At 39.0% G+C, this 26,610-nt stretch overlaps 2 protein-coding genes and 1 long non-coding RNA gene across 10 annotated transcripts in view; 2 read left to right on the forward strand and 1 right to left on the reverse strand.

Moving 5' to 3' along the window:
- Window positions 1-31: 31 nt before the first annotated feature.
- On the reverse strand, window positions 32-8,944 carry LOC119011448. Of its 4 annotated transcripts, none has more exons than XR_005072192.1 (4): window positions 8,587-8,944; window positions 1,435-1,546; window positions 379-678; window positions 32-293 (listed from the first exon to the last, which is right to left on the reverse strand). It is a non-coding gene; the product is annotated as an uncharacterized LOC119011448 (long non-coding RNA). The 4 variants fall into 4 exon arrangements; XR_005072195.1 differs by having other exon boundaries at window positions 32-296; XR_005072194.1 differs by having other exon boundaries at window positions 379-739.
- Window positions 1,515-5,853, forward strand: LOC119011447 (leptin receptor gene-related protein). The gene is made up of 4 exons (XM_037084580.1): window positions 1,515-1,666; window positions 2,043-2,118; window positions 4,044-4,227; window positions 4,427-5,853. Exons 1-4 carry the CDS (start codon window positions 1,651-1,653, stop codon window positions 4,541-4,543), a joined length of 393 nt encoding a protein of 130 aa, XP_036940475.1. The 5' UTR covers window positions 1,515-1,650; the 3' UTR covers window positions 4,544-5,853.
- A 151-nt stretch (window positions 8,945-9,095) lies between the features above and the next one.
- LOC119010959 (cAMP-specific 3',5'-cyclic phosphodiesterase 4B-like) overlaps window positions 9,096-26,610 on the forward strand; it is a 55,557-nt gene continuing 38,042 nt past the window's right edge. Inside the window, exons 1-3 of one of the 5 annotated variants that reach the window (XM_037083610.1) lie at window positions 9,096-9,352; window positions 12,654-12,752; window positions 14,507-14,575. Coding sequence is in view for 1 of the 5 variants with exons in the window: in XM_037083609.1 (XP_036939504.1) it covers window positions 22,566-22,573 (8 nt within the window). In the remaining 4 variants the exon portion in view is untranslated. Of the gene's footprint in view, window positions 9,353-11,100; window positions 11,246-12,653; window positions 12,753-14,506; window positions 14,576-20,535; window positions 20,605-22,550; window positions 22,574-26,610 lie in introns of those variants that run through there. The other 4 variants (XM_037083612.1, XM_037083611.1, XM_037083614.1 and 1 more) reach the window with 4 other exon arrangements.

Below are 26,610 nucleotides of genomic sequence, written 5' to 3' on the forward strand. Positions count from 1 at the left end.
AAAAGCAGCAGGGTTTCAAAATCATCAGCACTCCTGGCGATCAAAACAACCAATCATGACATAATGTCTTCCTATTAAACGCAGCGTGTGGCTCTTAAACATTAGTTTCATTTCCTCTGTGAAATCATTTCATAACACTGAATCCTCGCATTGTTGTTTGTGACTGTGCGCACTCAGGAAGTCAGGTTACGGTTTTGTGGCTGTCGAGAGACTTATTTTGAAGGGAAGGAGAGGTTCTCACATGAAAACGTTTCCCCACACACCCAGGGCTCGTTCTGTGAAGAGGTGGGTGTCTGCTAAAACAAAGCCTGAAATTAATATTTTGATCATTCACACTCCTTCATTCAGGGAAATCATAACTCAGCAGCGAATAACAACCTTGGAGTTTGTGATGCTGTAAGGCGAGTAACGACATGCCATCTCTCAAATATATCTTTCCATACCAGGAATAACTGTTCTGAAAATGAAAAAGGTGATTGCAAATGTTTTACTTTTACAACACCGTAATTGTGGTAGGAGACATTTGAGCTGTTACACAGTAACATTTAACTTATCAGCTCTGGTGGCTACATGTTTCCCATCCGGACAGCAGCAGCAGTCCGCTGACATCTGGTCCAGCTCTGTGATCACTCATGCCCTTTGAAGTACTCTGCCTTTCTGCTGTTTTCCTCTCTGAACCTGAAGCCCAACAAGTCAAATCAGGTTCTTTGTTGTCATGTGCACGCTGATTAAAGTGAAGCTGTGAGTGGAAATGAAACTGCTAGATCATCAATGCTCTTGAAGTTAGGTATAAAAATATGTACAAAGATAAATCACGTCAGTGGAGCAAAATGTAAGAGGAAGACAGCTCGGGTTCATCTGGAATCGTCCTACGCTAGTGGAAGCTGCACCACTGTCTAAGGAATCAATCACTAGCATAGCACAGTCATCTTAATTTCATAATTGTGGAAATAACATTAACAATATTATGAATGTGTACAGGCACTGGTGGGCTAAGGCGTCAGGCTTTGAAAATGAGTCCACTGGTCTTGCATTGTAATCTTGTGACAGTGTTTTCCTCATCCTTTTCAAACCCTGATGCCTAATATAACCCACAATGCAACTCCAGTGACATCACTGGAGGAAATTAATCTGGAACCACAAACTGTTTGTTTGTTTGATTGCATGTTTGTTTGTTTTTACATATGGTAAACTCACGCAGTAACTCCCCAAGAGCTGTAAAGTCATGCAGTCATGTGTAAAATTGGTGTAGTTACCCTTTACATCCCATCACACCACAGATAACAAATCGATGTCAGGCCCTAATAATGCTCACAGGACAAATGCAGCATGTGACCCTCGCCAGAAGGGATGGCAGCATGCGGGGAGAAACCCGTGTTTCACGTATGTCGCTGACAATGAGATGATGATGATGAGAGCTGTGTGTGTGTGCACCTTCACCACGCACACTGATGTTTAAATCTCGAGCACGCTGAGGAGTTACTGTCCCTTTAAGACGGTCACATGACCGAGAGGGAGAGCTCGATGGAGGAAGCAGGAAGTCCGTCTGCCAAGAAGACGGAGAGGAAGAAGAAGAAGAGCCTGAGCACATAAACAATACACAAAGAAAAGAAACAAACGTCCAACAGAAAGTGTCTCTTTTCTATCGCCATGGCCGGCATCAAAGGTATGTAAAATCTCGATGCCGTGAATCACCTGACGGGTTTGCTCGTGAAGTTAGAGAGACCTTCCTCTTTTGCGTCTGCGCTTCACAAACTTTATTAGCCTTGTTTTCAACATGTTTGAGAAGCTTTGCTGAATCATTTCGAAAGCTATCATCGCATACAACACTGTCCAGCGATGAGAAAATGTGTCGCAAGCTGTTGAGATCCGTTGTTAAGTTATTAACCCGTCTGAAGTTCTAGGTTAGTGATATTTTCACAGTAAATCCGTCTTAAATGTTGAGCTAACATACAAGCAATTCGTGTAAATTTACCAGGTGTTAAAAGACTAGCTTATGTCTCAGTGTACTGTAACATAAAGTCATGTTTCTCTTCCCTCAGCACTGGTTGGTTTGTCCTTCAGTGGTGCCATTGGACTCACATTTCTTCTGCTGGGTTGTGCACTGGAACAATACGGGTAAGTTCTCAGTCATAATAACCAAGTGTTTATGCCACTGTATGACATGGACTTGACTTAACATGCATTATTGAGCCTTAAAAGGATAAGTAAGATATTTTTTCCAGCTAAGTGGCGGCTGATCAGAGAGAGATGAACAACTGTAGCTAACAAAAGCAACACAACACTCACAAACACCCGTAAAAGGCAGCTGCATTCATTTAATACTGCACTTCGAAGGGACGGATTCTAAAGGAATGATCAAACTCAATGAAGCAGAGGCGTGAACCAGACGTGTAGTTCCTAGTGTGGGTCAAGCTCCACAAATGCAAAATCCTACAATTTCCATCACGCAACTCAATAGTGTCTTTCATCAGAGCCCCCCTTCCTTCCAAATACCCACGTCTCCATCCCACGCTCTCAGTTTGACATGCAGTCTCTCTGTTTGGACTAGGGCTACAACAGTTTGATGTAATTCCGATCTGTGGATTTGCAGTTTGTCTTTGCCATTGTTAAATTAGGATGAAATAAGATAGACTTTAATAATTCCTCAGCACTCCTCGCGGAAATTCATCGGCTAAAACGGCTGACGGCTTTAGAGTCATGAGGAAAGGGAAAGACAGTGACTGAAAGATGGATGAATATGTAAAACAGTGCAAAGCAAGACTGAAATAGAGTAATATGACAATAAAGGGAAAATGTAATAATATTTATGACAACACTATATTCACTATTTGCCTCTCACTTACAGATGTGACCAGCTGATCAATGGGTATAATTGCACATGATAATTACACCAGTATTTGTAATGTGCACATGGTGTATTGCAGTGTACTTTTAAAAAGAAAAGTGTATATAAATATAGAAATAAATGAAAATCAGACAACAGCATTATTACATTTTTTAGCTTATGATAGTAAACAAAGATACTTTAGATTTGGACTGTTGCACAAATGAAGAAATTTGCAGACATTACTCTGTGCTCCGGGAACTTGATGATTTACATTCTATAGACTAGTGGTTTTCAAAAATTTGTGCCCAAGGCATACCGAAGGGCAAGCCAAAATCTCAAGACACACCTTTTTTTTTGCCTTCACGTCGTTGCACAATAGCCTATATAAAACTTATTATCTAATCACTATGTACATGTTTGGTTTTTTTTACTGATGCCAAATACAGTTTGACAAACAACTATATCACTCATAAGATATTTATTAACTTAACACTACAAAAAAGCGGCAACACGCATTTAATCCAGACAGCTCACAAAATTCAAAATGAGGTGAACTTCTCCTCACAATAAAGAGATGCATTTTCCCCTTGTTATCCTCCTTTTTAGGGCCTTTGATGTGTCACACTCTACTAATTCCCAGAACCCTACAATTGCGTGAACATCTAAATACAGGGGTTCCCTGGATGGTTTTTAGGTTATAGAAATTGCCTCTCTATTCGGAAATGAATGCACACAAAGTACTGAAATGGCACATGAAAAACTTCCTTCAGTTGTTGTTTAGCTGTGGATTGCAGTGATGATGTATAACTGTAACAAAATCCCGCTGCACATCTGAACTTAACTCACAGCACACCATTTGGAAACCAGCACTCTAGGTTTAACAATTAATCAAATAATCATGGAAATAATTGGTGCATTTACCGATAATGAAGACAGTCATTAGTGTGAGCCCCAGTTTAAAACCTCCAACCCAAGCTGAGAAAAGACAGATGAATCCTTCTCAGTACAGATAAACTCAGGATTGTTTGCAACAAACATGAACTGCCCTTTTTAAATTTCGCATTCTGTCGTAAATTTTTTTGTCATAACCTTTTTTTTTGTTATTGTCATTGAATTTGCACCTCTTCATTTTTATCTGATAAGCTGCAAACTCATGCCAGAATATGTCATAAAATGTGCACCACCCATAACTGCTGCACACCTGTTTTTGCAGGGTATACTGGCCTCTGTTTGTCCTGATTTTCTACGTACTAAGCCCCATCCCGACCTTCATATCCAGACGCCTCAGTGATGACACTGACTCCAGCAATGCTTGCAGAGAGCTGGCCTACTTCTTAACAACTGGCATTGTGGTGTCAGCTTTTGGGCTTCCCATTGTGCTAGCCCGCACTTCTACAGTAAGTTCTCTCTACACATGTTGTAATATTTTGTGGATTTTCATTTGGAAGAGATCCTGGGCTTTTATGTTCTCTGTGTAGATATTTCTATGCTGTTTTCATGCATCATTTGTTAGTATATTTCATGACTGTTATAACCAAAAGAAGAGTTTGGAATTCTTTCCTTGATTGATTAAATGTGAGTATTTTTCTCCTACAGATTGCATGGGGAGCCTGCGGTCTGGTGATGACAGGAAACGCTGTCATCTTCCTCACCATCTTTGGCTTTTTTGTTGTGTTTGGAGGTGGGGACGACTTCAGCTGGGAGCAGTGGTAGAGTGCCTGTAGACAGTGGATAGACGGAAAGATGGATGGATGTTTGGGAAGATAGACTGCAGACTGAAGGACACATGTGTCCCGCACTCAATATGGGATGATGCTCACATACAGGATAGGCAGTAACATGTCTTATTTACTGGGTATGTTTTCAGGCTGATTGTTATATTAGGGGGGGAATAGGGTTGGAGACAACTCTGTGAGCCCTATTAATGTGCCTTATGTCTGCCATCAGTGAGACACTGATGCCTATACCCCTCTTATGCTGTAACCCCATCACTATCCACCTCATCCTGAGTATTTTAGCTTGTCTCAGCCCCCAGATCACCCTGCTCACTGCAGCTCCCTGCTATTTCATTATGCTTCAGTTAATCAATATCATAAAGGGATCGTAAAGAGTAACTTCCTTGTAACTTACACTGCAATGCTCACTGCATTATCTGTCCTCGTTGTTCAGAGGGGAAGTGGCTAAACTAGACTATGGCTTGCTTATTATGAGCACTGTTTGCTGTTCATAATGTGTAAAGGCATGGCAAGTTATCTTAACCCATGCTATCTGACAACTATTCGTAGCGCTCCTAATCAGGTAAAGATATCTTTGTATGATGTGTTTGTTTTCATTTGGGTGACAAGACTTTAAAGCCTTACTTTTTGTTGTGGTGCAATTGTTTACATTCTCACCAAAGATCATTTCTGAGTGCAAAAATGGAGCATATTCACCACTGAACTGTGGGTTTCAATCAGTGCTATGTAGCAACCTGATCCTCAAAAAAAAAAAAAAAAACAAGCTTGGGCACTTAAGGAAGCGCTGTCAAGTGAATGTCATACATCTAAGCAACTATGTTCAAAACGCCCACATCTGTTTTTATATTCCTGCTATTGACAAGAGCATGATATTAATTTGTGGATCATATTTTTTTTTACATGTTGAATGGGCAGTACATGTATTTCTTATAGGCCACGTGTCCTAAAGGAGAGGGCTTTACTTGTAAACTCATCCATAAGTGCCTGTCACTCACAGTGTATATTTTGATTCATAGAGAAATCACTGTGATCCGCTGTCGGGTCAGTTTTATGTGTTCCATCATCAGGGGATAAAATCTGTAATTGTAAATCAATGTTACGTCCTCATGTTGTACTTCATTATGGTCATTAGCCGACTATTAATGAGGTACTGTACTTGGACTGCTTAGACCGCTCCACAGAGACTATCGGAGAAAATCCTAGTCAGCGCCCTGTACATTTACTGATATCTTCACAACTGACATGTTTAGTAAGAAATGTTTATTCTTTCTATTGTGACTCCCATACCCACACTAATGAGTGCCAGAGAGCTCTCAGAGGATATTTTGTAAACTCCTGACTGCATTTTGTTTTCTAACTTTAATTAAAACTCTCTGTATATACAAATGTATAGACTCTGTCTTACTGCCGCTGATGCGCTGAGTATAATGAATTTTACAGTGTAGGACTGAATAAAAATTAGTCTGGATTTAGTCTGTTTATAATTAAAAAAAAAAAAAAGCAAAAAAGAGAATGCTGTATGATAGCCATCATTAAAGGCACAAAGTGTACACATTTTTTTTTTTTTTAAAAACATGATCAAAAATTATCAACAGAATGAAGCCATAATAGTTTTTGCATTATGCCTACGTATTGTTTTTCAGAGATATCTGTTTACACGAGCCAACCAGTGAACCCAAGCCCCTCTTCTCATCATACCACATTGTTCCTCAAATGGTGAAAGTCCAATAGTACTCCTCAGGTTTCTGCTGGGAGTTGTGCCTGACTGGGAGGCGAGTTTGTTTGCACTCCACAAGCTTTTCCCAATGACCAAATGAAACTCTTATACCTGTTTTCCTTATTGACAGAAATATACAACTGTATACCTTATGAATTCAAGTTTCTTTCCATACTGATTATAACAATGAACTTACTTGACGTGTTAACTCAAAACGCTTTTCCTTTAAACCGGACAGATGATAATAATGCACATTTAATAAATGGTACATCCATACATCCATTAATGAAACTTAAGTTAATACTTATTATATTTTAACTGACAATAAAATGCTTTACAAACTGTATATTAATCAATTGAAACTGATGTTTCTGAACCTTTACAACTCCTTGATATATGGATCAGAAAGCATTTCACCATTTGCTCACATCATTTAATTAACTAGACATTTTATTTATTCATGATATTTATATAAGTGTTGCTGACAAAAATATGAAAATGTTGAGATGAATATGTGTTTTTTGCTGGAGTCTGTACAAAAATAAGCATGTTCAGTGGTTGTAGATGGAGAAATTGATTTGGCTGGTGTAAAGCTTGCGTCTGGGCAGTGGTGATGGATGATACATTAAAACAGACACATATACACTATTTATACAGTACACCAGGAATACTGACTCTGTAATGGCCTCACACTTAAACACTGAAGGAGGGCTGATATGTGCTCGAGTGTGTTTTGGGGTTAGGTACATTTCTGGTTCACCAGACTGAACCCCAGGCCTGACTGACAGAAAATCAGGTGTGACCAGCTGTTAAATAGTTGATTTACAGTGCAATATTAATCAAGCAGCATGTTAAACAGCTCCTTGTTTTGCCTAGCAGGCTGTCATTTTCACTGAAAACCATCTTTCTGTCTCCCCATCTGTTTTGGCTATGCAAGACTAGTTTTTATCCTTTCAATCACAAACACAATAATATTGAAAAACAGAGCAACAGCATTGTCAGGTGTGAGCAAGCTGCATGACATTTGAATGATAAGAATCTAGAACTACTTATTCAGGGTTAAACAGGATGATAGAAATAACCAATTCAGCTGCTTACATGTTCGGTGGTTTTGAATACGCTCTCTGTTCACGTGAGTCACGAATGTGCAGAAGCCGCCATGCTGATTTGTGTGTTATAAGCCGAGTCTATTTCCTCCGCAAACAAAGAGGACCCACACTCTGCAAATCAATTATTATTTTCCATGAAAAGCATCTGTGCTTCCTGCCTCCAGTGATTGCATTTCACCAGGAGTAGACACAGCATGTACAGTGTACGGACTAATATCCATCAGAGAGGACAGCAGCTGTGTCAGCTCTGCTGAGTGGAAAGCACATGGAAAAAAGATTTGCAAAGATGACTATGTGCAATAGATACTGTATAATACAATGCTCGGTTGAGGTGAGTGGAAGAAATTAGGTCACATCTGAACTGTAAGCTAAATATTGGTCTGAGGCAGTTGCTAAACATTTCCCAGAAGCAAACAAAACAGCTACACAAAGGCTGGACATACTAACATACTACTTCCTGTTGGATGCCAGCATGCGCGTGAGCGATGAGCACAGTCAAGTCAACCAAATGCTAGAATAAATGTTGGCAATGTACGTTTCTGCAAAACATTTTTTCATTTTAAAGGTGCAATATATAAGATTCGGACAGCTGTCAATTTCTACTCAAAACAAAGAACAAAGAGTGGCAGCATATTACCAGAGTAACTGCTAATAGCTGTTAACAGGTAGTTACCAGTGTTAGCCATGCCGCCATAAGTCCAGATGGTGAGTTTGGATTACACAGAGTTTGGTGCTTACACAGCTGGGACAGGCCAGAGCTAGCTGGTTAGCATGCTAACATCAATAGATAACTCTTTAACACAATACATATATGTTGTAACACCACAAATGCTACTTTTTTCACCATCTGTTTATCATTATAGTTCATTTTTGAATGTCTTCAAACTAAAATTCTTACATATCACATTTTAAACATTCCTTTAAAGTGCAGTTTTAAATCTAATGCCGTGACAACACTGCGTTTATGCTCTGGTTAGGTTTAGGCCCAAAAAACACTTGGTTGGCGTAAAGAAAAGAGCATATATTTTGGCTGCTTTGGTTGCAACAAACACTGGAAATGTTTGTGTAACGTGATGACGATAGGACACATTTTGCCAAGAGGTCAATATAGTACGAAGCATATGGCATGTGAATGTATCAGTGGTTTGCAGAAATGTGTGTAGAAGAATGCCACAGGAATGGGGGGGGGGATACCTGTGCTCACTGGGGTTTTGAAGCAAGATGTGCAAGATGAGATCCATCAGAAACACAGAGAGTCCTTAAGGTGGCTGATCAAGATGAGACATCTGTTAACTGCATATTTCATGAAGAAAGGCTGGTGCTAGATCAGCCCCAGCTAAGTTACCTAGGTAAGACTGTTTTTACAGGAAATATCCATTACTCCAACATCAGTGACATTGCGAGCATGTGAATCAGAATTTTTGCTATGTCCTTAAACCCACAACACAGCACTGAAATGGACTATCAGTGTCAGTTGAGTTGGATAAGCTGCTTTTACTCCAAATGTAAGTGTCTGTGTTAGTGAAAGACACTGAGCAGAAAAAGAGATGAAGGTAAAGATGGAGATGAAGAAAGTGAACAGCTCAGGGACACCCATTCATCTCTGTTCCAGGACAGCTGTTGCCTGGCAACAGCCAAGGCATCAAAATTATTCTAAAAGACTACTGGCCTTGAATATTACACAATGTGGAGCAACATAATACGGCACATCACAACATATTATGTCGTTGTTGTGTGATAGTGTAAGATATAATGTAGACTGCAATTGTGTTAATGTAAAGTGAAGCCTTACTGCAACACAAAACAGATGAATGCAACAAGATGTGAGAGAACTGAATAATGCAGCAGAGCAACACCACACATCACCACGGGTGAAAGAAGAATTCAGATCCTTCATTAAAGTGAAAGTGGAAGTTTTATAGTTGTGTAAAAATATTCAACTAATAGTCCTGCCTGAAATGTAAGTGAAAGTATATAGGTGTTAGCAGCAGAATGGTCGTTTGATTACTTATCTAAATGAAACCATGTGAGAAGATGGAGGGCAAAATCAGTATTTGGTGGCACTGTCCTGAAATACATTTGAAATTTGAGCCAGATTACACAAACATTTTAGAGGCCAAGAAAGTTAAAGGCCACTTGTTTAATCTTTAACAATGTGTTGTGTTTTTTTTTTTAATCTTTCGAGAACGCTTGTCATTTCAAGATTAAAGTCGACCTTTTGAGGCTACATCAAACAGTGCATGTGACTGCCTCAACAAAATGCCTAGTGTGGATGAATTGGAGAAACTGGTGCTAGTAACTCATTGGCTTATGATTTCCCAGGAGTGTAAAGTAGCATAAAACTGATATACTAAAGTACAAGTGCCTCAGAATTGCACTTAAAGGATAAGTTCAGCCAAAAATGAAAATTTACTAATATTCTGCTAACCCCCAACGCCGATGGAAAGTCAAGTGAGAGGATATTATTTACACTTTTTTTTCAAGCTGAAATCCTCACTGTAGCTGCTAAGCTAACAGTGTTTGTGTGCACCCAGTCCAAAGTGGGTGTGCGATTTTGGCTGCGCCTGAAGGGTGTAAATATTGTCCTTTTAATCAATTTGGGATCTCTGGGCTTCCAGAGGCTTTAATTATAAGCTGTATATTGAGCCATTTTATGATACTCCTGTTGTTTTTTCACATATTAAAACGAGTCTCAATCTACTTCAGTTGTGTAAGAGAATGTTGCAGAAAATCACTTCACCTGACTCTCCATCGACATGGGGGTTAGGATAATGACTTACAAAGTTACTTACACCACTGCACATCACAATGCAATGCAGCACAAGCTGACACAATATAATGAAATGCAAGTAGGCATTGCACCTCAATGTGCCCTATACAGCTTTGGAGAACAAGTCAAACTAAAAATTGTAATATTTACAATATGGATGAGGCAGTAAAACAAACTCAGAAATATTTATAACTGAATAAACAGTTATTTTCTCGGAGGAAAATAAGGCCCCCAGAACACTGTTTGAAGCTAGGAAGGAGGCAGGGTCCGCCACATATAAGACTGTTTGTTTTTTTAGTTTAAACTTAAAATAAAAATCAGTAAGTGAAGATCTTTCTCTTGCGATTAAAATGTCCTCCCATGAACTGCATAGTGCACCCAGCACAACAATTAGAAAAACTAGCTAATTAACATCAACTAGCACAATATGATGCAAGTTTATGACGTGGCTTATCTATAACATTTATTGCCAATGTTAATGATATTCTTTGTTATAATGTTTTTGGGGTTTTTTTTTTGGATAGCATTTTATCACAACTTGCTACTGTAATAGCCTGCCATTACAGTAGCCATTGCTCTCTTTAATAAGCCATGGGAGCTGCCTACATTACAGCAGCTACCAACCTTAACTTTGCCTCACTAAATCATAAGCAGGCAATGTGGAGAACTTTAATTAAAGTAGTATGCGTAACTTCTATTTAAAGGGGGGCAATCAACTAAAACACATCAGGGAGTCGATGAACGTCAGAGAGCCGAGGGGGTTATAGACTCATTAAGCTGCTGTGAGACAGACGCACCCATGTTTTCTCCCGGCTGGCTGGGGACCAAATGGATGCGGAGCAGGCGGTAGCGGCAAGACAAGGGAGGGCGTGCGCGCTGGCAGCCATTGGTGGGCGGAAGGATTTGCGTCGTCGGTGCCAAAGCCAATCGATGCGCTCGCGGGGTCGGGAAGGGGAACGAGCGCGAATGGAACAAATGGAAGCTGATAAAAAGGGGGCTCGTGCCGAAGCGCGCCAGAGAACCCGGACGCACCGCGTGCAGCAACCGCATTGGAGCGTAGGGGGGGACAGCGACATACCACCGGTAAGACCTCAGACTGGGTTTTGCCGTCCTGTGTGAGAAACGACTTAAATATTCCTCAGTACGTAGCGAACGTTTATAACACGTTTTAATCTTTCTACATGTTTTACCGACGTCGTCTTGTCTACGCCGTGTAATAACGCAGTTTAACGACAGCCTCGAACCCGCGAGACGTTCGAAACTTTTGGCTATTTTGGAAGTAACAAAACAGCAACAGCAGTGCACCGAGAGGTCTTTTGATTCTGTCATATCACGTTGGCTTCTTGTCCGTACGTAGGCTGTGCTCTCCATCCCTATCAGGACTTTGCATTGTGAGGGCATCTCTCATCTCTTGTCCAGCTTTTGTCACCATGTGTGTAGCCTGAAACACAATGCTAAATGAGCGGTGTGAAGCTGTGGTCTGCATACAGCATACACAAATATGCGGGGCACTCTGCATGAAGTATGATCATGAGGTCAAACAAGGTAGAAGCCATTCACATTAGTGCTCTCTCACACATTGGAGGGGGAAATGTTAAACAGAGGAGCGAATTATGTTTGATTTTTGAGTCAGTGAATATGCGAATGGTGAAGAAGGAAATATTGGCTTAAAGTGTGTGATGGAAAGTCTGCTCGTTAGCCCAATGATGGAGGTACCGCTGATAAGGTCTGTAAACCTGAGTGTTTTATAGGCTGTTACACGATCAATCACTGTCCATTTAGCATTGGCAAATGAGGCCAACTTTTGGAATGTAAATAATGCTTGTTAGGATTTTTAATTCAGTCTAGAGGACAAATTAACATGTTTCTGTTGTGCCTGTCTGACTGGGGATGATGATGATGATAACAGTTTTGCATTTATCATCTCCATTTTAGTGATTGTTTGTGCTGAAACCTTAAAATGGTTTGTCAGCTACACATACACAATAGGCAATGTATGGAGAAACTAATTCTGCACAAAGGCCCGTGCAATATTATGTTTTTGTGTTGGTAAAATAAACACAAAATTTGATGAGAGATCGACGGCTGTCAATGTCTTAGGCATTTATGTCCAATTGCAGCCTTTGCAATAAGTGCCATTGTATTGTGATCACAGCTGAAACAATTAGGAGAAGATAACCTGATACATTCTTGACAGTTTCCTTACAAATGCTTTATTGCACATAAACACACGCTTTGTTCTTCTTGAGTGACTCTGGTTAAAGAAAATAAATAATTACCTCTAAACATTTGGTGCAGCACAACCATGAAGCTTCTTCACAGAGATTTGCAGGAGGCATGCAGGTGTGTGTGTATGTGTGTGTTGGGCACACCACCCCAATTCATTTCTGCCTGGTCATGTGGATGGTGTTACCGCCACCTGCACATCTCCTCTACTCTTTAAGTATTCCAGCTCTTATGGAATAAATTGTCTGTGGATCTCTGCTTATAGGGTCTTCTACTGCCAGCTCCTGCTGACATGAATTGGCTTGAACATCTGCTGGAATCTGCACGGATCAGAAAAGTCTTTCCAATCTTGAGACTGGAGTTGGTGGGTGCTACCTAGGTCTGAGCAATATGTCCATGAAAGAATATTGCAGCGTTTCTGTGTGTGTCAATATTTTGAAATATTCTGAACAGCACCTGATAAACGCTATGAATGGGTGGCAAAATCACATATCTCTTTTTTTGCAGAAGTCACCATTGTTTCTTTCAGAAAAGAGATTTTTGATAAATAATAGTAAATAATGTAGATAAAAAGACTAATTGAGAAGAAGCAAGTATTAGAACAAGTAGAACAATCTGATGAGTTCAGAAAATGGTATAACTTTATTGTAAATGCAGCCTTTAAAACTCAATAAGGGAAAGACAAGACCTAACCCATATCACAGTATAGTTATATCCAAAATCTGAGACAATTTATCGTTTCATATCACAGTGATGATCTGTTATCAATATATAGCCCAGCCTCAATGCTAGACATCAGTAGATATAAATCAAATCACTAATTCTGTCAAGCTTAAAGGTTGGCATTTGTGGTATCATTGTGTGTTCTTTTTTTGTCATATGGAGAAAGAGGACATCATGGTCTGTTGTTGTTGCGCAGGTATCAAACTGGTTGTTTTAGAGGGACCACTAGCATTTTGTGTGCTCTCAAGGATGGCACTGCTTCAAATGGTAAAAGATTAGTGGTATAACCAGACTTTGTGGGCATATGTGCACTCAGTGCACTCTCTCTGCTTTGTGTCAATTTTACACTACTGAATTCGTCGAACATGTCTTTTCAACAGAGTCCTTGTCTTTTGAGCCTTGGGCTCTTGTCTGTTGGTTTGTCTTCTTCAGTAAAGGTGTTGAGTTATCTTGTCTTGAGTTATCATTTTCTGTTGTTATTTGTTCTTTTATCTTGCTCCTACTTCTGACATACTGATCTGGACTGCAGTAGCCCAAACATAAACACTGTGTATGTGTGTGTATATATATGTGTGTGTGTGTGTGTGTGTGTGTGTGTGTGTGTGTGTGTGTGTATATATATATATATATATATATATATATATATATATATAAAATATCTCAGAAGTCCACTTCCCTTTAAGCCCAGTTCATGGCATATCTGTAATGCGCCCAGTCATGTGGTGTGAACTCTAGCCACTGTTCTTTTATTCTCAGTTAGGGCTGAAACAACAGGCCACATACATCCAGCTCCTTGTTAAAAAGACTGGCTGCCAGACTGATGACTCACTCAGTGGCTGCCTAGTGGCTTTACTTGTGGTGTGGCTACTCTACTGCCTATTTTGTTGAACATTGATGTTTCTCCTCCAGCTGATGAATAGGCTACATGCTGTGTCTGTGCTAGGCATTAATCTTCGCAGACTGGGTGTTTATTATTGTAAAAACAGAAAGCATTGTGTGCATGTGTGTGTGTGAATGCGTGTGTGTGTGTGTGTGTGTTTTGGATGGCAGTCTGAGCCACGATTGTGATAACAGTCATGTGTTGAGAGGACCAGAGCAATTGTGCTAGATTCTGATGTGAAGAGCAGGAAGGCAGCAGCTTTTACACTTCACTTTCACACTTTTCCTGCTGTTACCAATCAGAAGCATTTTTACAATTCATTGTGTATTAATATCTATATGATGTTATCATATATACATCTATACATATGGGTGTATGTTGCCTCCAAAAGATTGTGATATAGTCAGGGGTCCTTTCTGATTAATCACAGAGTTTAAGCTGGCCAAAATGTTGCCTGTGTTTTGCTGTGATATGTGATCTGTGAAACTGTAATCCATCCACTATTTGTCTTTCAGGCTGACAGTCTGCTGACGTGAATTCCCGCCCATCCACTTGCCACTGACTCAAGGAGAAGAGCTTCAGCTGTAAGTACAGCTTTTTATGTCTGGGTGGGAATATTGTGGTCAGAATCAGTTTCCTACTGCAAGCCTTATCGCTGACTAAGCAGTGTATTAGATTTCTTCATTGGTTTCAATGCAGAAGAGATTAGTTTCCTCTGTATTCTGGAGCTACATGCTGACAGATTTGAAAGCTGAAACAATTAATCGGTTATTTGATTGACAGAAGTTTAAATTGCAACTATTTTATCATCAAAAGGGGTGCTATGAACCTGCCTTTTACAGGTTAGGATCAGACAAGCTCAAATCATACTCCCAAAAAACCAAGTGTCGATAAAAAATGCCACCCTTTGAGGAATCAACAATAATCAACAAAAGATAGAAATTCAGTGTGTTTCTCAAATCTGTTCTGAGTAAACTTTTTTCCATAACAAATCATTTGAGGATATCTTAAAATAAACCCAACATCTCTGATGCTGTTAATGAGTTTATCGTCTACATGCACACAAGATAAGTATCTTGAAGCATATCTGCACTCTTATCTGTGTCATCTTTGAAGTGCTTTTTTTTTTCTTTAGGCCCACACAAGCAAAAGAAAAATGGTAATAATAAGATAATACCATTATTTAAATACGTCTTTTCACCAGTGCTGGGCGGCATACCGGTTCACACTGAATACCGGTGTATATTTTCGATATGATATGAATTTTTAATATACCCCCATACTGGTGTATTTGATTAAACTATGTTCGGAACACTATGCTGCGCTGTGCGACACTGTTTCAGACCGGACCCTTTTCAATGTCGCACTTCTATACAGGCAGGGTGCGACTGCGAGGCGTGGTGAGGGTAAACAGTAGTGCTCTGGTGTTAAGTTACCGTGAAGATGGCCAGAATAGACATTGCAGTTCATGACTTAATCCACGGATGTCAAGATGAGCAACTAGAAAGCCGCTGAGATCCAGGCGATGCTAGCATCTCCTCTGTCTCTGTAGCTGTCAGCTTGTTGTTGTAGTGGCAAGCTACTAACAGTCGCTACTTTCAAATTAAACGCCCCCCGGTAGGAACCCAGTTCTAAATTCCAATGGGCTGCAATGTAAAGTTCTTATTTTGAAGACAAATTCGACCTACTTTTCACTTAACCGGACTAGTTCCAGTTCCTCAAATGTAAAGATTTGCTGATTTTCTATGTCTCAAATGTGTCACAGCTGGCTCAAGGCCATGACAAACAATAGAGACGCACAGCTTCAAAGGAATAATAAGATATGTTTATTTAAATCAATAATAGAGATAAATCAGATAATGCAATAACATGAGGTGTGAAAGTCAGTATGATCAGTGGTGTAGGATGTGCATGCATGGTGAATATGGTGTGTGTGGATGTTGTATGGTGCACGAAAGAAAACAAAAAGAACCAAAGATTAAGGCTGCTGCGTCATCTGGGAAGACAGGCGTCTGTCTGCAAGGAAGAGAGAGAGAAACACAATGAGCGAGAACCTGCTGATATAGCAAACAAGATCACCAGCCCAGGTGCCCTCAGTTACTAGATTGCCAGGCTGGCCCAACCCTTTGCCAACCAGCAACTCACTCCAGAGTCCCCGCTGTCAACAACGGGGGGTCGCCACAAATGAAAGAAAACTGAATATCTCTGGGTTTTTGAATGTTGTCTGGACAAATCAAACAAACAATTTGAATATGTCACTTGCTGTGGAAACTGTGACTGGCCTTTTTCCACTGCTTTATGGACCCAACATTTATTTGGATGATAGACGAAATAACTGAGATCATTAACGATGTTCATTTTTGGTCTTTTAACCATTAGTTCAACAGGATGGCAAAATTTAAGTTGCTGACTGTCTTATTCACGGTTGTCCTCTGTGCACAGCACAGTAACAATGAGGCCAAAAATTCATACATTAGCTATAAATACATTTGTAATACATATGCAATATAAACAAACCACCCCACAAAGTCAAAGAAAAAACATACACTCACACTCCCCCAAGCAAGCAAAGTTGCAGCCCTAAAATAGATGTTGATATAGATACAAGTGGTGATAAGAAAGTGGTAGGTGTATGATGTGTGGGTCTATTGTGCTGCAGAGCAGGATATACTGTAGCTACCCAGTGTATAGAGGAGCAGGTGGATTAAATTGTTTTGTTCACTTCTGCCTCCAGCACAGGTCAAATTTGCACACTGATTCATTTCTGTCATCTGACGAATTCACAGCCATGTTGACATGGAGGTTGCCAACTGGTGACACTCACCAAGGCCCTCTCTGTGCCCCAGATCCTGCTGACTCTGCCAAGCCTTCTGTTACCTCCTGACTCTCCAAGTCATTTGTTATAATTCACCCTAAAAGCTTTAATCCATGTGGCTGGCAATGGAAAGTTATGTCTAATGAATGGATAACTGATGAAGTGCTGACACACACAATGCTTTAATCAAAATACCTGAATGCATGTTAGATAAGGTGACTTGATAACGATGGGGTAATTAGTGTGTGTGTGTGTGTGTGTGTGTGTGTGTGTGTGGGTGGGTGTTTGAATTTGACAGTTCTTAATTACTGTGCTTTGAACACTGACTCATCCACAGTCGACCAATTATTTCTCATCTTTTTCTCTTAGAATGCTTTGATAGGGCTCTGTCTTGCCACAGTTGTACAGCACTAAAAGCTCCTGATGAATTAAGCATTTATTCACCTATTTTATGTGATCATCAAGGTTGCATGTTTGATGAATGCTGAATACAAGAAAAGGAACACATTGTCCTTAGCACTAGTAGAGTTGTACACATGTATTACATGACATAGATGTAGTTAATGTAAGGCAGGTATACTAGCACAAAATATGATCTCATCAATTGTTTCCTACTTTTCAAACCAAATAAGGCAGAAATCAGTATGCTCCTTGCTTCTGCAGTGTCTGACTGATTGAATGACTTTCTCACGACTTGAAGAGAAATATATGCAATCCCAACATGACCATGAACATATGGTGTGATAGAAGAACAATCCTAAAATGATCTTGTGACATGTGGCCCAGTGGCAGCAGGCTCACAGAGTCTGGCCTGTTCAGCCACTCTCTGTTTAAGCCTGTACAGTAGGGCAGTGGGTTCCCTGCATGTGGCCTCCACAGTGACGTCATCTTTCAGCCGCCACACATTGGTGTGTTGTTCCTCTCCCACCTCAACAAACTCCTCTCAGCCCTCACTCGTCTCAAAAGTTCATTTCAGCTGGAATCTGCTTCACTGCACTGAATGCAAATGCAAACAGCAAAGTTTCCACTGTGACTTGTTTTGGATTGTTCATTGACAAGTAATTGAAGTTGACAAGTGTTGATTGGCTCTTTTTAAAAATTCATCGGCTGAGTGTTAAAAAATACGTAAAGGTGTTGAATGATGTTTAATAGGTGTCTACTTGCATTACATGATTGAACAAATTGCGATGACATTTACATTTTTAAACTTTAATGAACATTTACAACTTTGCATTGCAATGACACTTTATTTTGACCTCCATGAGTAACAACACATACACACATGGTTAATAATGCACTAGAATATAGCTGTAAGCCAAAAGAAGATGAGTTTTAAGTCATATATTTTCTACAGTTTTTGTCAATAATTACAACTTTTCAAGACAAATTTTATTAACATTGTGATTACTACAGTATGTAAGTTTAGTATAAAGGGTCATTTATTATCAGTTTATACATCCCCCTCCACCTATGGGAACCCACAGGAGGAGTTAAAGTGACAAATACATTATTAAACACTTCGACCAGCTCATAACTTCATATGTCAACCACTTCTAAATGTTTATATAGTGCCAATACTGAAAATGGAAAATGGGGGTTAAGCTTAATTTTGACCTCACAACATGTTGTAGACACAGTGATTTAGCCCAACCTAATAATACATGCTTTCTACACCTATCACCTTCCCTCCTGACGGATGAGACTGTAAGAAGAGAAGTAACTTAAGGAAGGAAAATATTGCAAGTCTCCATGCAGGATAAGGTATGGATTTTGTGCTCTGCAACTAAAACCCCTGTCTTCAACAAAATGTCAGTTTTCTCAGTTAATTAATTATTCGGTGTTCCAAAGGTCAGAAAACCACCAACACCCCCCAAATATTCCCTTTATTATGATTTAAGACAATGAAAAGTAGCACTTTTACTCAAAACTTTAATTAAAAGATCAACCAATCTATTTTGACAAAAGATTCATCTTTTGAACATCAACTAATCATTTAAATTAAATGTTTTAGCTCTTTCTAAATGGAGAAGAGTTCCAGTGGACTCCCTATAATACATAGACGTAGTTTAAGTTTTTCTGTTCCTCTCTATAGAAGAAGAAATGATAGCTATAGATTAAATCGTATCAATAAGCTATAATATAGATATAATTATGTGATTATTATTACTCTCTGACTTAGTCAGTGAGTGTAAGGGCACCAGCATGAAGTGCAACAACTGCTTTGTGTGCTGGACATGCCCACGCAAACAGTGTGGGAAGGAGGGATAAGATTAGAAAAGCCCTTAAACTTACTGCAGCCTTCCAGCAAGTATTTACAGTTCATAACCTTATACAATGTATTCATACAAAATCAGCCACTTAACAAGACTGGCCAAATATCGATTGGTGTCATATTCTGTGCTGTGTGAATTACATTATGATGGATGTGTCTAAGAAGGTAGTCACATTGACAGGATTTAGAGTGGTTTAGTCCAAAATGCCTGTTCATTATAAACTGAACAGAGTGTTTGTGTTGTATATGGAAGTCAGTGAATTACACAGCTAATGTATTACATGTAATATGATTAATATTGTATAGTTGAAGCCTATAGATATTAAAGTAATAAGAAATACAAAGAGTAAATGACAAGTTGTTTTTTTTATCCTGGGTTACACAGTTTTAATGTAAGTGTAGCTCAGTTGGTAATCCATTGCTGCAGTTGTTGATAAATATTTTCAGCCGGTCAAAAAATGGTCCAGGAGGGATGCAGTGTTCTACTGGTGTGATTTGCATCATGCACAGTAGCATATTAGTTTGTATCCTCTTAGCCATTCATCTAACATTTGTTCCTGTTGCCTGTAGCTGCTACATCTAAAAATAACTTTGTTTTCATATATTATATTGCTAACAAATGAAACAAAAGGCTGAACACCACAATGTTGAGTACATTAAGTATTATACTATAATATTAACAATAATATAATACTAACAACAGAAGTACTGTTTTTCATTTCACTAGCCCTGTGGCATTGTGACTGAAATAATACCTAGAGTTTAAAGACTTTGTGCTTCAGACGATGCATTTTGTGAGCAAAACAAGCCAAGGACAAGATCATTCATCTTTTTTTATGTCGTTTTCGCCTTTATGTACTTCTCAGGTTTGTCAGTGGTGATTTTTGGAAAGGTTAGACATAAAAAGTAAAATACAGTAAAATGTTTCCAGTGTAGGTGCAGTGTGATGAAATACCGAGGTCTTGTATAGAGTGCAGAGTGTTGTGGTGACTTTGGTCAATTCCTCAGTGAGGTGCGTTTCAGTTCAAAGCAGTTCTTTCAGTGAGAACCACAGCTATTATTTTCAAGGGCAGAAGGAGAAGTCATTCCGAGATATACAGTGTTTTTTAGGTTTATGAAACAACATTATATAATCTCTTTTGATTTGGTCATTAAAGTTTAGCTCACTGTCAGAAAATGAACTCAAGGCCTATTTGTGAAAATGAAACTGTGGAGAAGGGTCAGAGTGTTCAAAGTATATCTGTGGACGCTGCTCATCAGTGAGCAGTTGATCAAATTGTTATAGACAAGTAATGTCACCAGTGAACAAACATTGTGTTCAAATTGAAGTTCCTGATGTGTAAATAAAGTAGGTGTGGTGTTGTGTAGATTGAATAAATGTGGGCTGGCCCATCAGCCAAGCAGGACCATGATGTTGTGTCTTGTGACTAGTGCTGTTCACTTCTCCATTTTGCACTCACAAGTTGAGTGTTTGAAGGCTTACATTAAAATACAGATTGATTTTTCACTGAATGGATCAAGGCTGGGTAAGTGGAGCTGATTTGACTTTTGTTCTTAATGTTTTCTTCATTTACAGTAAATCTGACTTCTTCTGCCTGTTAAGAAGTGACCACTGTAAAGTTAATCCTGAAACCCATAATTGTGGTGACACAAAGTTGGCTTTGAAAGCTCTCATTGTTGGACCACACAGTAATTTAACGTAATATTAACGCAGTTCCACACATGCTTTCTTGAGCCTCCTTTGTTATGGTGCTACAAAAGCTACCTTTGAGTGGGTGTCCAGCGATTTAAAATGTATGACGGCTACTGACTCACCCTCCACAGATCACCATTGTGCTTGGAAGCAGTGAGACATAGGTTCACTGGTCAGATGGGAAAATTCTTGGTCTTGCTGACCGCTTATGTAACATGTGACAAAAGTGCAAACATTGGTTGGAATGATAATGTTCCGAGTTGCCCATTCACATTCCATGCTCTCAGAACATTGAAATTGTGTTGGGTGCCAAAGCAGATATCCTAAATATCCATTTATCTGTCCATTGTCTATACTAATGTATTCTTGGTGGTGAGTGGCTGATGTCTCTTACACACACAGGAGGCAAGGAAAGGATCTGAACAGGTCAATAGTCTATCACAAGACCCCAGTCACACTTAAATTCACACCTTCAGCCATTTCAGAGCTTTTAATTCACTCCCTGGACATGTCTTGGGACTCTGGAAGAAAACCATAGCACCAGAGAGATTAGCTGATTCTGTTGTGCATTATTACTTCATTATGTGGTCTATAAAATGTCAGAAAAAATGTATATGTATAGACTAATAAAGCTCTAATAGTTGCCCAGAGCTCAAGGTGGTGTCCTCAAATAGATTTTTTTGGAACCAATGAATGTTTTGGAATCATGCTTGATAATTGAATTAACTGATAAGCCAATTTTTCCTAATTGATCTTTTTTCAATCCACTTGAAAATGAATTGTTAAATTAGTGCCAGGCTATACCTTTCACTGCTTTTCTTTCTCCTCAAATTTTATTGACAAGAGTAAAATTCAAACAACAGTAACAAATAGAAAATAAGGAAAGGGAAAAATGAGAATATATTCAACATTAGAATATAATCCATCAGAACAAATTACCAGTTTTTGCTAAAAAAAAAACACACCTCACATTTATTGATTTTTTTTTTTCACCCCAATTCTATTTCCAAAACAACATGGGAGCTGCATGACGAGGAAAGCTTGTACAAAACAATGGTATAAGAAAGCGTACAATAATTAGGAGAGGTTGAATTGCAGTCAATGCATTTACAGAGGGGATGTAGAGCCAGATAACATCTTTTTCTTCCTGTTTCTCCACAGAGCGTGTGCAGAAGTCAGTAGACCGGAAAGTTAGAGCTAGGGCAGATTGTCCACTAGTTAATAAATCAGAAGACGGCATTGTTTTCTTGGACTGATAAATGACAGTTAAACTAAAAACTGCTGAAATGGGTGACCAAACATACTTGGGGGCACTTAATATACACGTGTGGCCCACTAAAGTAAAAACTATGTGGGAAACACTGGGTAAATATCAATTAGAAATAGGGTAAAGTTTGGTTTTCTATTGGTTCCACCATAAGCTGCCGTATCATGTGTCTGCGGGAAAATGATGCCGATGACTAATCTGCAGGGGAGCCTTTTCTCTCCAGAGACAACATGCTGTACTGTACTGTAGAACTACAGTAATAGCCTTATAACAAAGTCCATCAATGGCCTTTTCCTTGTCCTTGAGTTGAACTCAGAAAAAACATCAGCTTTGCTTTGTTTTGTTTTCTGTTATGGTGATGGTGCACACCCACAACAAGGATCCCTGGAGTTCTCTTCAAGAATCCAAGCCAAATCCTTACAATCACTATGTTGAGTGCTTCCTCATGACCACGCATTCTGCTGCCCACTTCACATCACCAACCAATTATTTGTAGAGATACAGGCAACCACCATGGGGATGACCTAATGCTAAGGTACAGAGACAAGAGGTCACTTGAAGCTTGTTTCTCTCCAAAGTAGAGACAGGGCACATTTTCATCCAGAGTCCAGTGATCGTCTTTGTTTTCAGTAAGTGTTCTCTTGAGTTTTATGTTTAAATGCTCTTCAGAGTTTCAGGCTAATACGTTCCCTGGATGCACTGACAGAGCCTTGACCTTTTCACTGAAGTGCTGATGGCAAGGAAAAAGCATTCAATGAAAATTAACTTGAAGCAATTATTGTAATTTTATTTTCTATAAAAGACTCACTGAAATGATCTTTCTTTTTTACTTTGGAAATAATTCTGTATAGTAGTAACGGTTTATGTGAGCAGGCATGGGATATGAAATGTCATGTCTCGATTATCCATCCTTACCAAAATAATTGTGGTAGCTTATAGTATCCCCATAATTATCAACATATGCTTAAAACTCTTAAAATTGCAATACTGGAATCACTTTTACGGCAAATAATTATAGCATTAGATCTTTATTAGAGAACATCCTTCTCAATAACAAAAAACAAAATTCTTGGTGAATAGCGGTGGCCACAGAGATGGGAGTGCAGATTTGAGGTGTTTGAGGTGATCTTCATTTCTGCAGGTTGGCAGATCATCTCCGTGTTGTTTGTTAGTTGGGAATCCATAGTACTTTAACACATCCGATTTAAATGATACAGTGGTCAGCCCAAGCCTTCAGCTACAGTGACAGGCTTAGGATTTTGTAAAGGAAATATGCAGGATCCCCCTTTCCCCCAGCAATTCAAAATAATTGGGAAATTAACAAAGGACTTTGAATTATTGAGCTATACAGCATTTTTAACACACTGATGTGAGGATATAAATGACTAATAATTTGTTGGTGTCATCTTGGGCTCTGAGAAAGTGTGATGACATGTTATAGACAAAATAATTAATTGATTGAATCAGAGGGTTAGTGGTTAATGATTTTCTTTAGCTGCAGCCCCATAAAGTAGCACACATGCACTCATGATTAAACTCTAAGATGGCAGTGTAACCAACTAGTAATGCAAATATAGGGCACATGTGATATGAATGGGTTAATACAGAGGCATGGTTCAGTCACTGTTAATCACTTATTTCTTTATGGACCTGTAACTGTGGCTTTAAAATTCCATTTAATCGGTAGTGTATGTCCTTGGTGTTGATGAGAGATGGGGAGATAGGAAAACTAATTCTTAGAAAACTTTGTTAGCAGAAGTCCCAGATGTGTGTCTCTCCAACTGTAAACCACAGAGCACTGTTTAAATGTGTTGTGTTTCCTGGAAATGTTTCCCTCGCAGTAGTCTAGTCCTTGGAGAGTCTGCAAACTTAGAAAAAGAACTTTTGAAGCACAGAAACAAACCATTGAATAGTGTATGCCAGTTGAATTCATAATAAGTGGTCTGACAACTCCCCTAACTGCTTGTTACAAAATATAACTCAGCTACACAGTTAGGGTTTATTGATCCTTTCTGGGTATGGTGCACATAGTGCAAGGGCTGCTGACCTTTCTGAACCCTTCCCCTGATGAGTTGTGTTTCCTGTCTTAAAGATTCTCCCCCATCATTGCTGGTCATACATGACATGACATTTGCCCTCTCCATTGCTTATTTGGTAAAGTAGTCATCAGCTTTGGGGTCCATTTATCTAATTATAATTTGATGAATGGAAAATTTGAATGGAAAAAATGTATAATTTTGTGTGTGTGTATATTTGAGTGTCCTGTAAATATGTAATATGATAATGATAAGCACTTCAGGACGATGACATTTTCTGATGGCAAGAGAATTTTTTTTTTGTCCGAGGAGGGGACATGTTTTTGAAAAGTTAAATGGTTTTAGTTTGATTGAATAATGTAGAAAGTAACTTACCTTTTCCAGCCACACTAACAGCATGGGTCTAAGGATAACACTGCTGGTCAATCTGTTCACCACTTGGGTCAAGACCAGTCAATATGACGGACCCCTAATTTTAGATGAATGGATAGGTAGGTAGGTAGGTAGGTAGGTAGGTCAGATTAGAATTTTAACATGCTCAATACTCCAGTTGGTGATGACATAACTGCATAATTAATGACATTCCCACAGCATCAGCTGTATTTTTGTATTTATCCAAATCCATGCCAAAAGTTAAGGGTGTCTGTTCTTGGCCCATTTTCTCTCCAACGTTTGGGGAAATCTGTACAGTAGATTTTGTGCAATCTTGCTGATCAACCAACAAACATCATCAATATACTTATTTTGTTCTCATTTTATCTGCTGGTGTGCCTAAATGAAAAAGTTAGGGGCATCAGTTCAACCAGTATGAAAAATTGGTCTGAAGCCTGGATACATTTACTGTACATGCTGAAAATTATAATAATTCACAATACTGTAGTACTAGAACACTAAATTGACAACTTTTACTGATATTCACTAAAATAGTCCACAGTCCACTAGTCATAATCTGTACAGAATGATGAGTAGTAATATATGTTTTTAATTAAAGGAGCAGAAATGTTTTGTCAGATTAGGACATTTCACATTTATGTAACAAATATTACTTAGAATATTTTATTTGCTGATTCTGCATTAACTTTTTCTTTCTACAGTACTTTTTCAATGATCAACCTGAAACCTCTGTACCAGGAAAACAATGTACCAGGAAGTCAGAAGAATTTGAATAGTGTTCTTGTGAACCTTTAATGGAAACATCAATGCAACCTCATACATATTTGAAAAAACCCTCCAGCTGAGATTTGAACCAGCTGCTGAAGAGTGTTCTTGCAGATGCTTTAAACGTTAATACGTGATCTGCTGTCATTTTACAGCTTCTGTCATTTTTTCCCACATCATCTGAGGACAGCAGGGAGTTAAACACACGTTTGTCTGGAAAGCTACAAACAAAATTGTGTTGTTTGTGTGGCCAAGAAATTCTCTTTTCCTGCCTCTTGACTTGGCAGGAGCTGGAAAGCATCAACAACAGCCTCCCTCAATAACAGTCCTACTTTGACTTTAACAGAACACAGTGTCTGCCAAATGAGGGGTAATATGGGGGCAACACGGGGGGGGGGAATCAATAGTGACAAGGAAAATATTGATTTATTTCTGTCGCATAGGTTAGTCACTCATGTCTGCCTGTTGGTGCTTTTCCACCCACTGTGGTCATTCTATAATTGATGAGTGTACAGTCAGAGCATTCAGGAGAGGCTTACAGACAGGTCTAAAAGACCTCCAGGCACAGACACTGTGCACTGCTCTTTTTTCATGGAATCATTCTCGAAGAGTGTATTTTATGCAGTATTACACACCATGGTCAAAGGAGCATTGTTTTTGTTTTTGCATTTTTCGTTGGATTTTTTACAAATCACATTTAACAGCACTGTTACCAAAGCTTACAAAGCTTAACCACCCTTTTTTTTAATACTAACTGGACTATGTCTTTGTGTTTTAAGAACTGAAAGCTGGCATCTTGTAAGAGCTGTTTACATCTTTTTGAATTTGGATCTTTCAAAATATTTTAAAATCAAAATGTTTCCAGTTTATTTTGAGTCAAGGTTAAAAGTTTTTATTTGGATACATTTAAAAATGTGAGGCTTTCTCTGTTAAATGAAGAAAGAGTCTACAATAGATCTACAGTAAGACTCTTTTACTTGCAAACACACTCAAAATCTCAATGTTAGCATGCTGATTTTGAACATATATAAGATTACCACATTCATTGTCTTAGTTTGTTGCCCTCACATGCTGATATTTCTAGACAGCACTCATACAATTATAATCACTCACACAATTATTACAAGTATATAACTTCAAAGATAAGATATACCATATCTGCAATATATCCATGATAGGCAGATATCAGACGATAACAGCCAACCAATGTAATGGTCGGGCTCTAGTCAGGGGTGATTTCCGAGTAGTCAGCTGTTTTGATATTTCAGTAAGAGACGAGGACACACATCCATTTCGGCCATGCTGCTAGCATGGCCGAAATGTGCATCAAAAGTATCTTGTTACAGGTTACAAAAGGAGGTATTTACAAAGGCCTTAC

Source organism: Acanthopagrus latus, chromosome 21, assembly GCF_904848185.1.
Source record: "Acanthopagrus latus isolate v.2019 chromosome 21, fAcaLat1.1, whole genome shotgun sequence".
NCBI lineage: Eukaryota > Metazoa > Chordata > Actinopteri > Spariformes > Sparidae > Acanthopagrus > Acanthopagrus latus.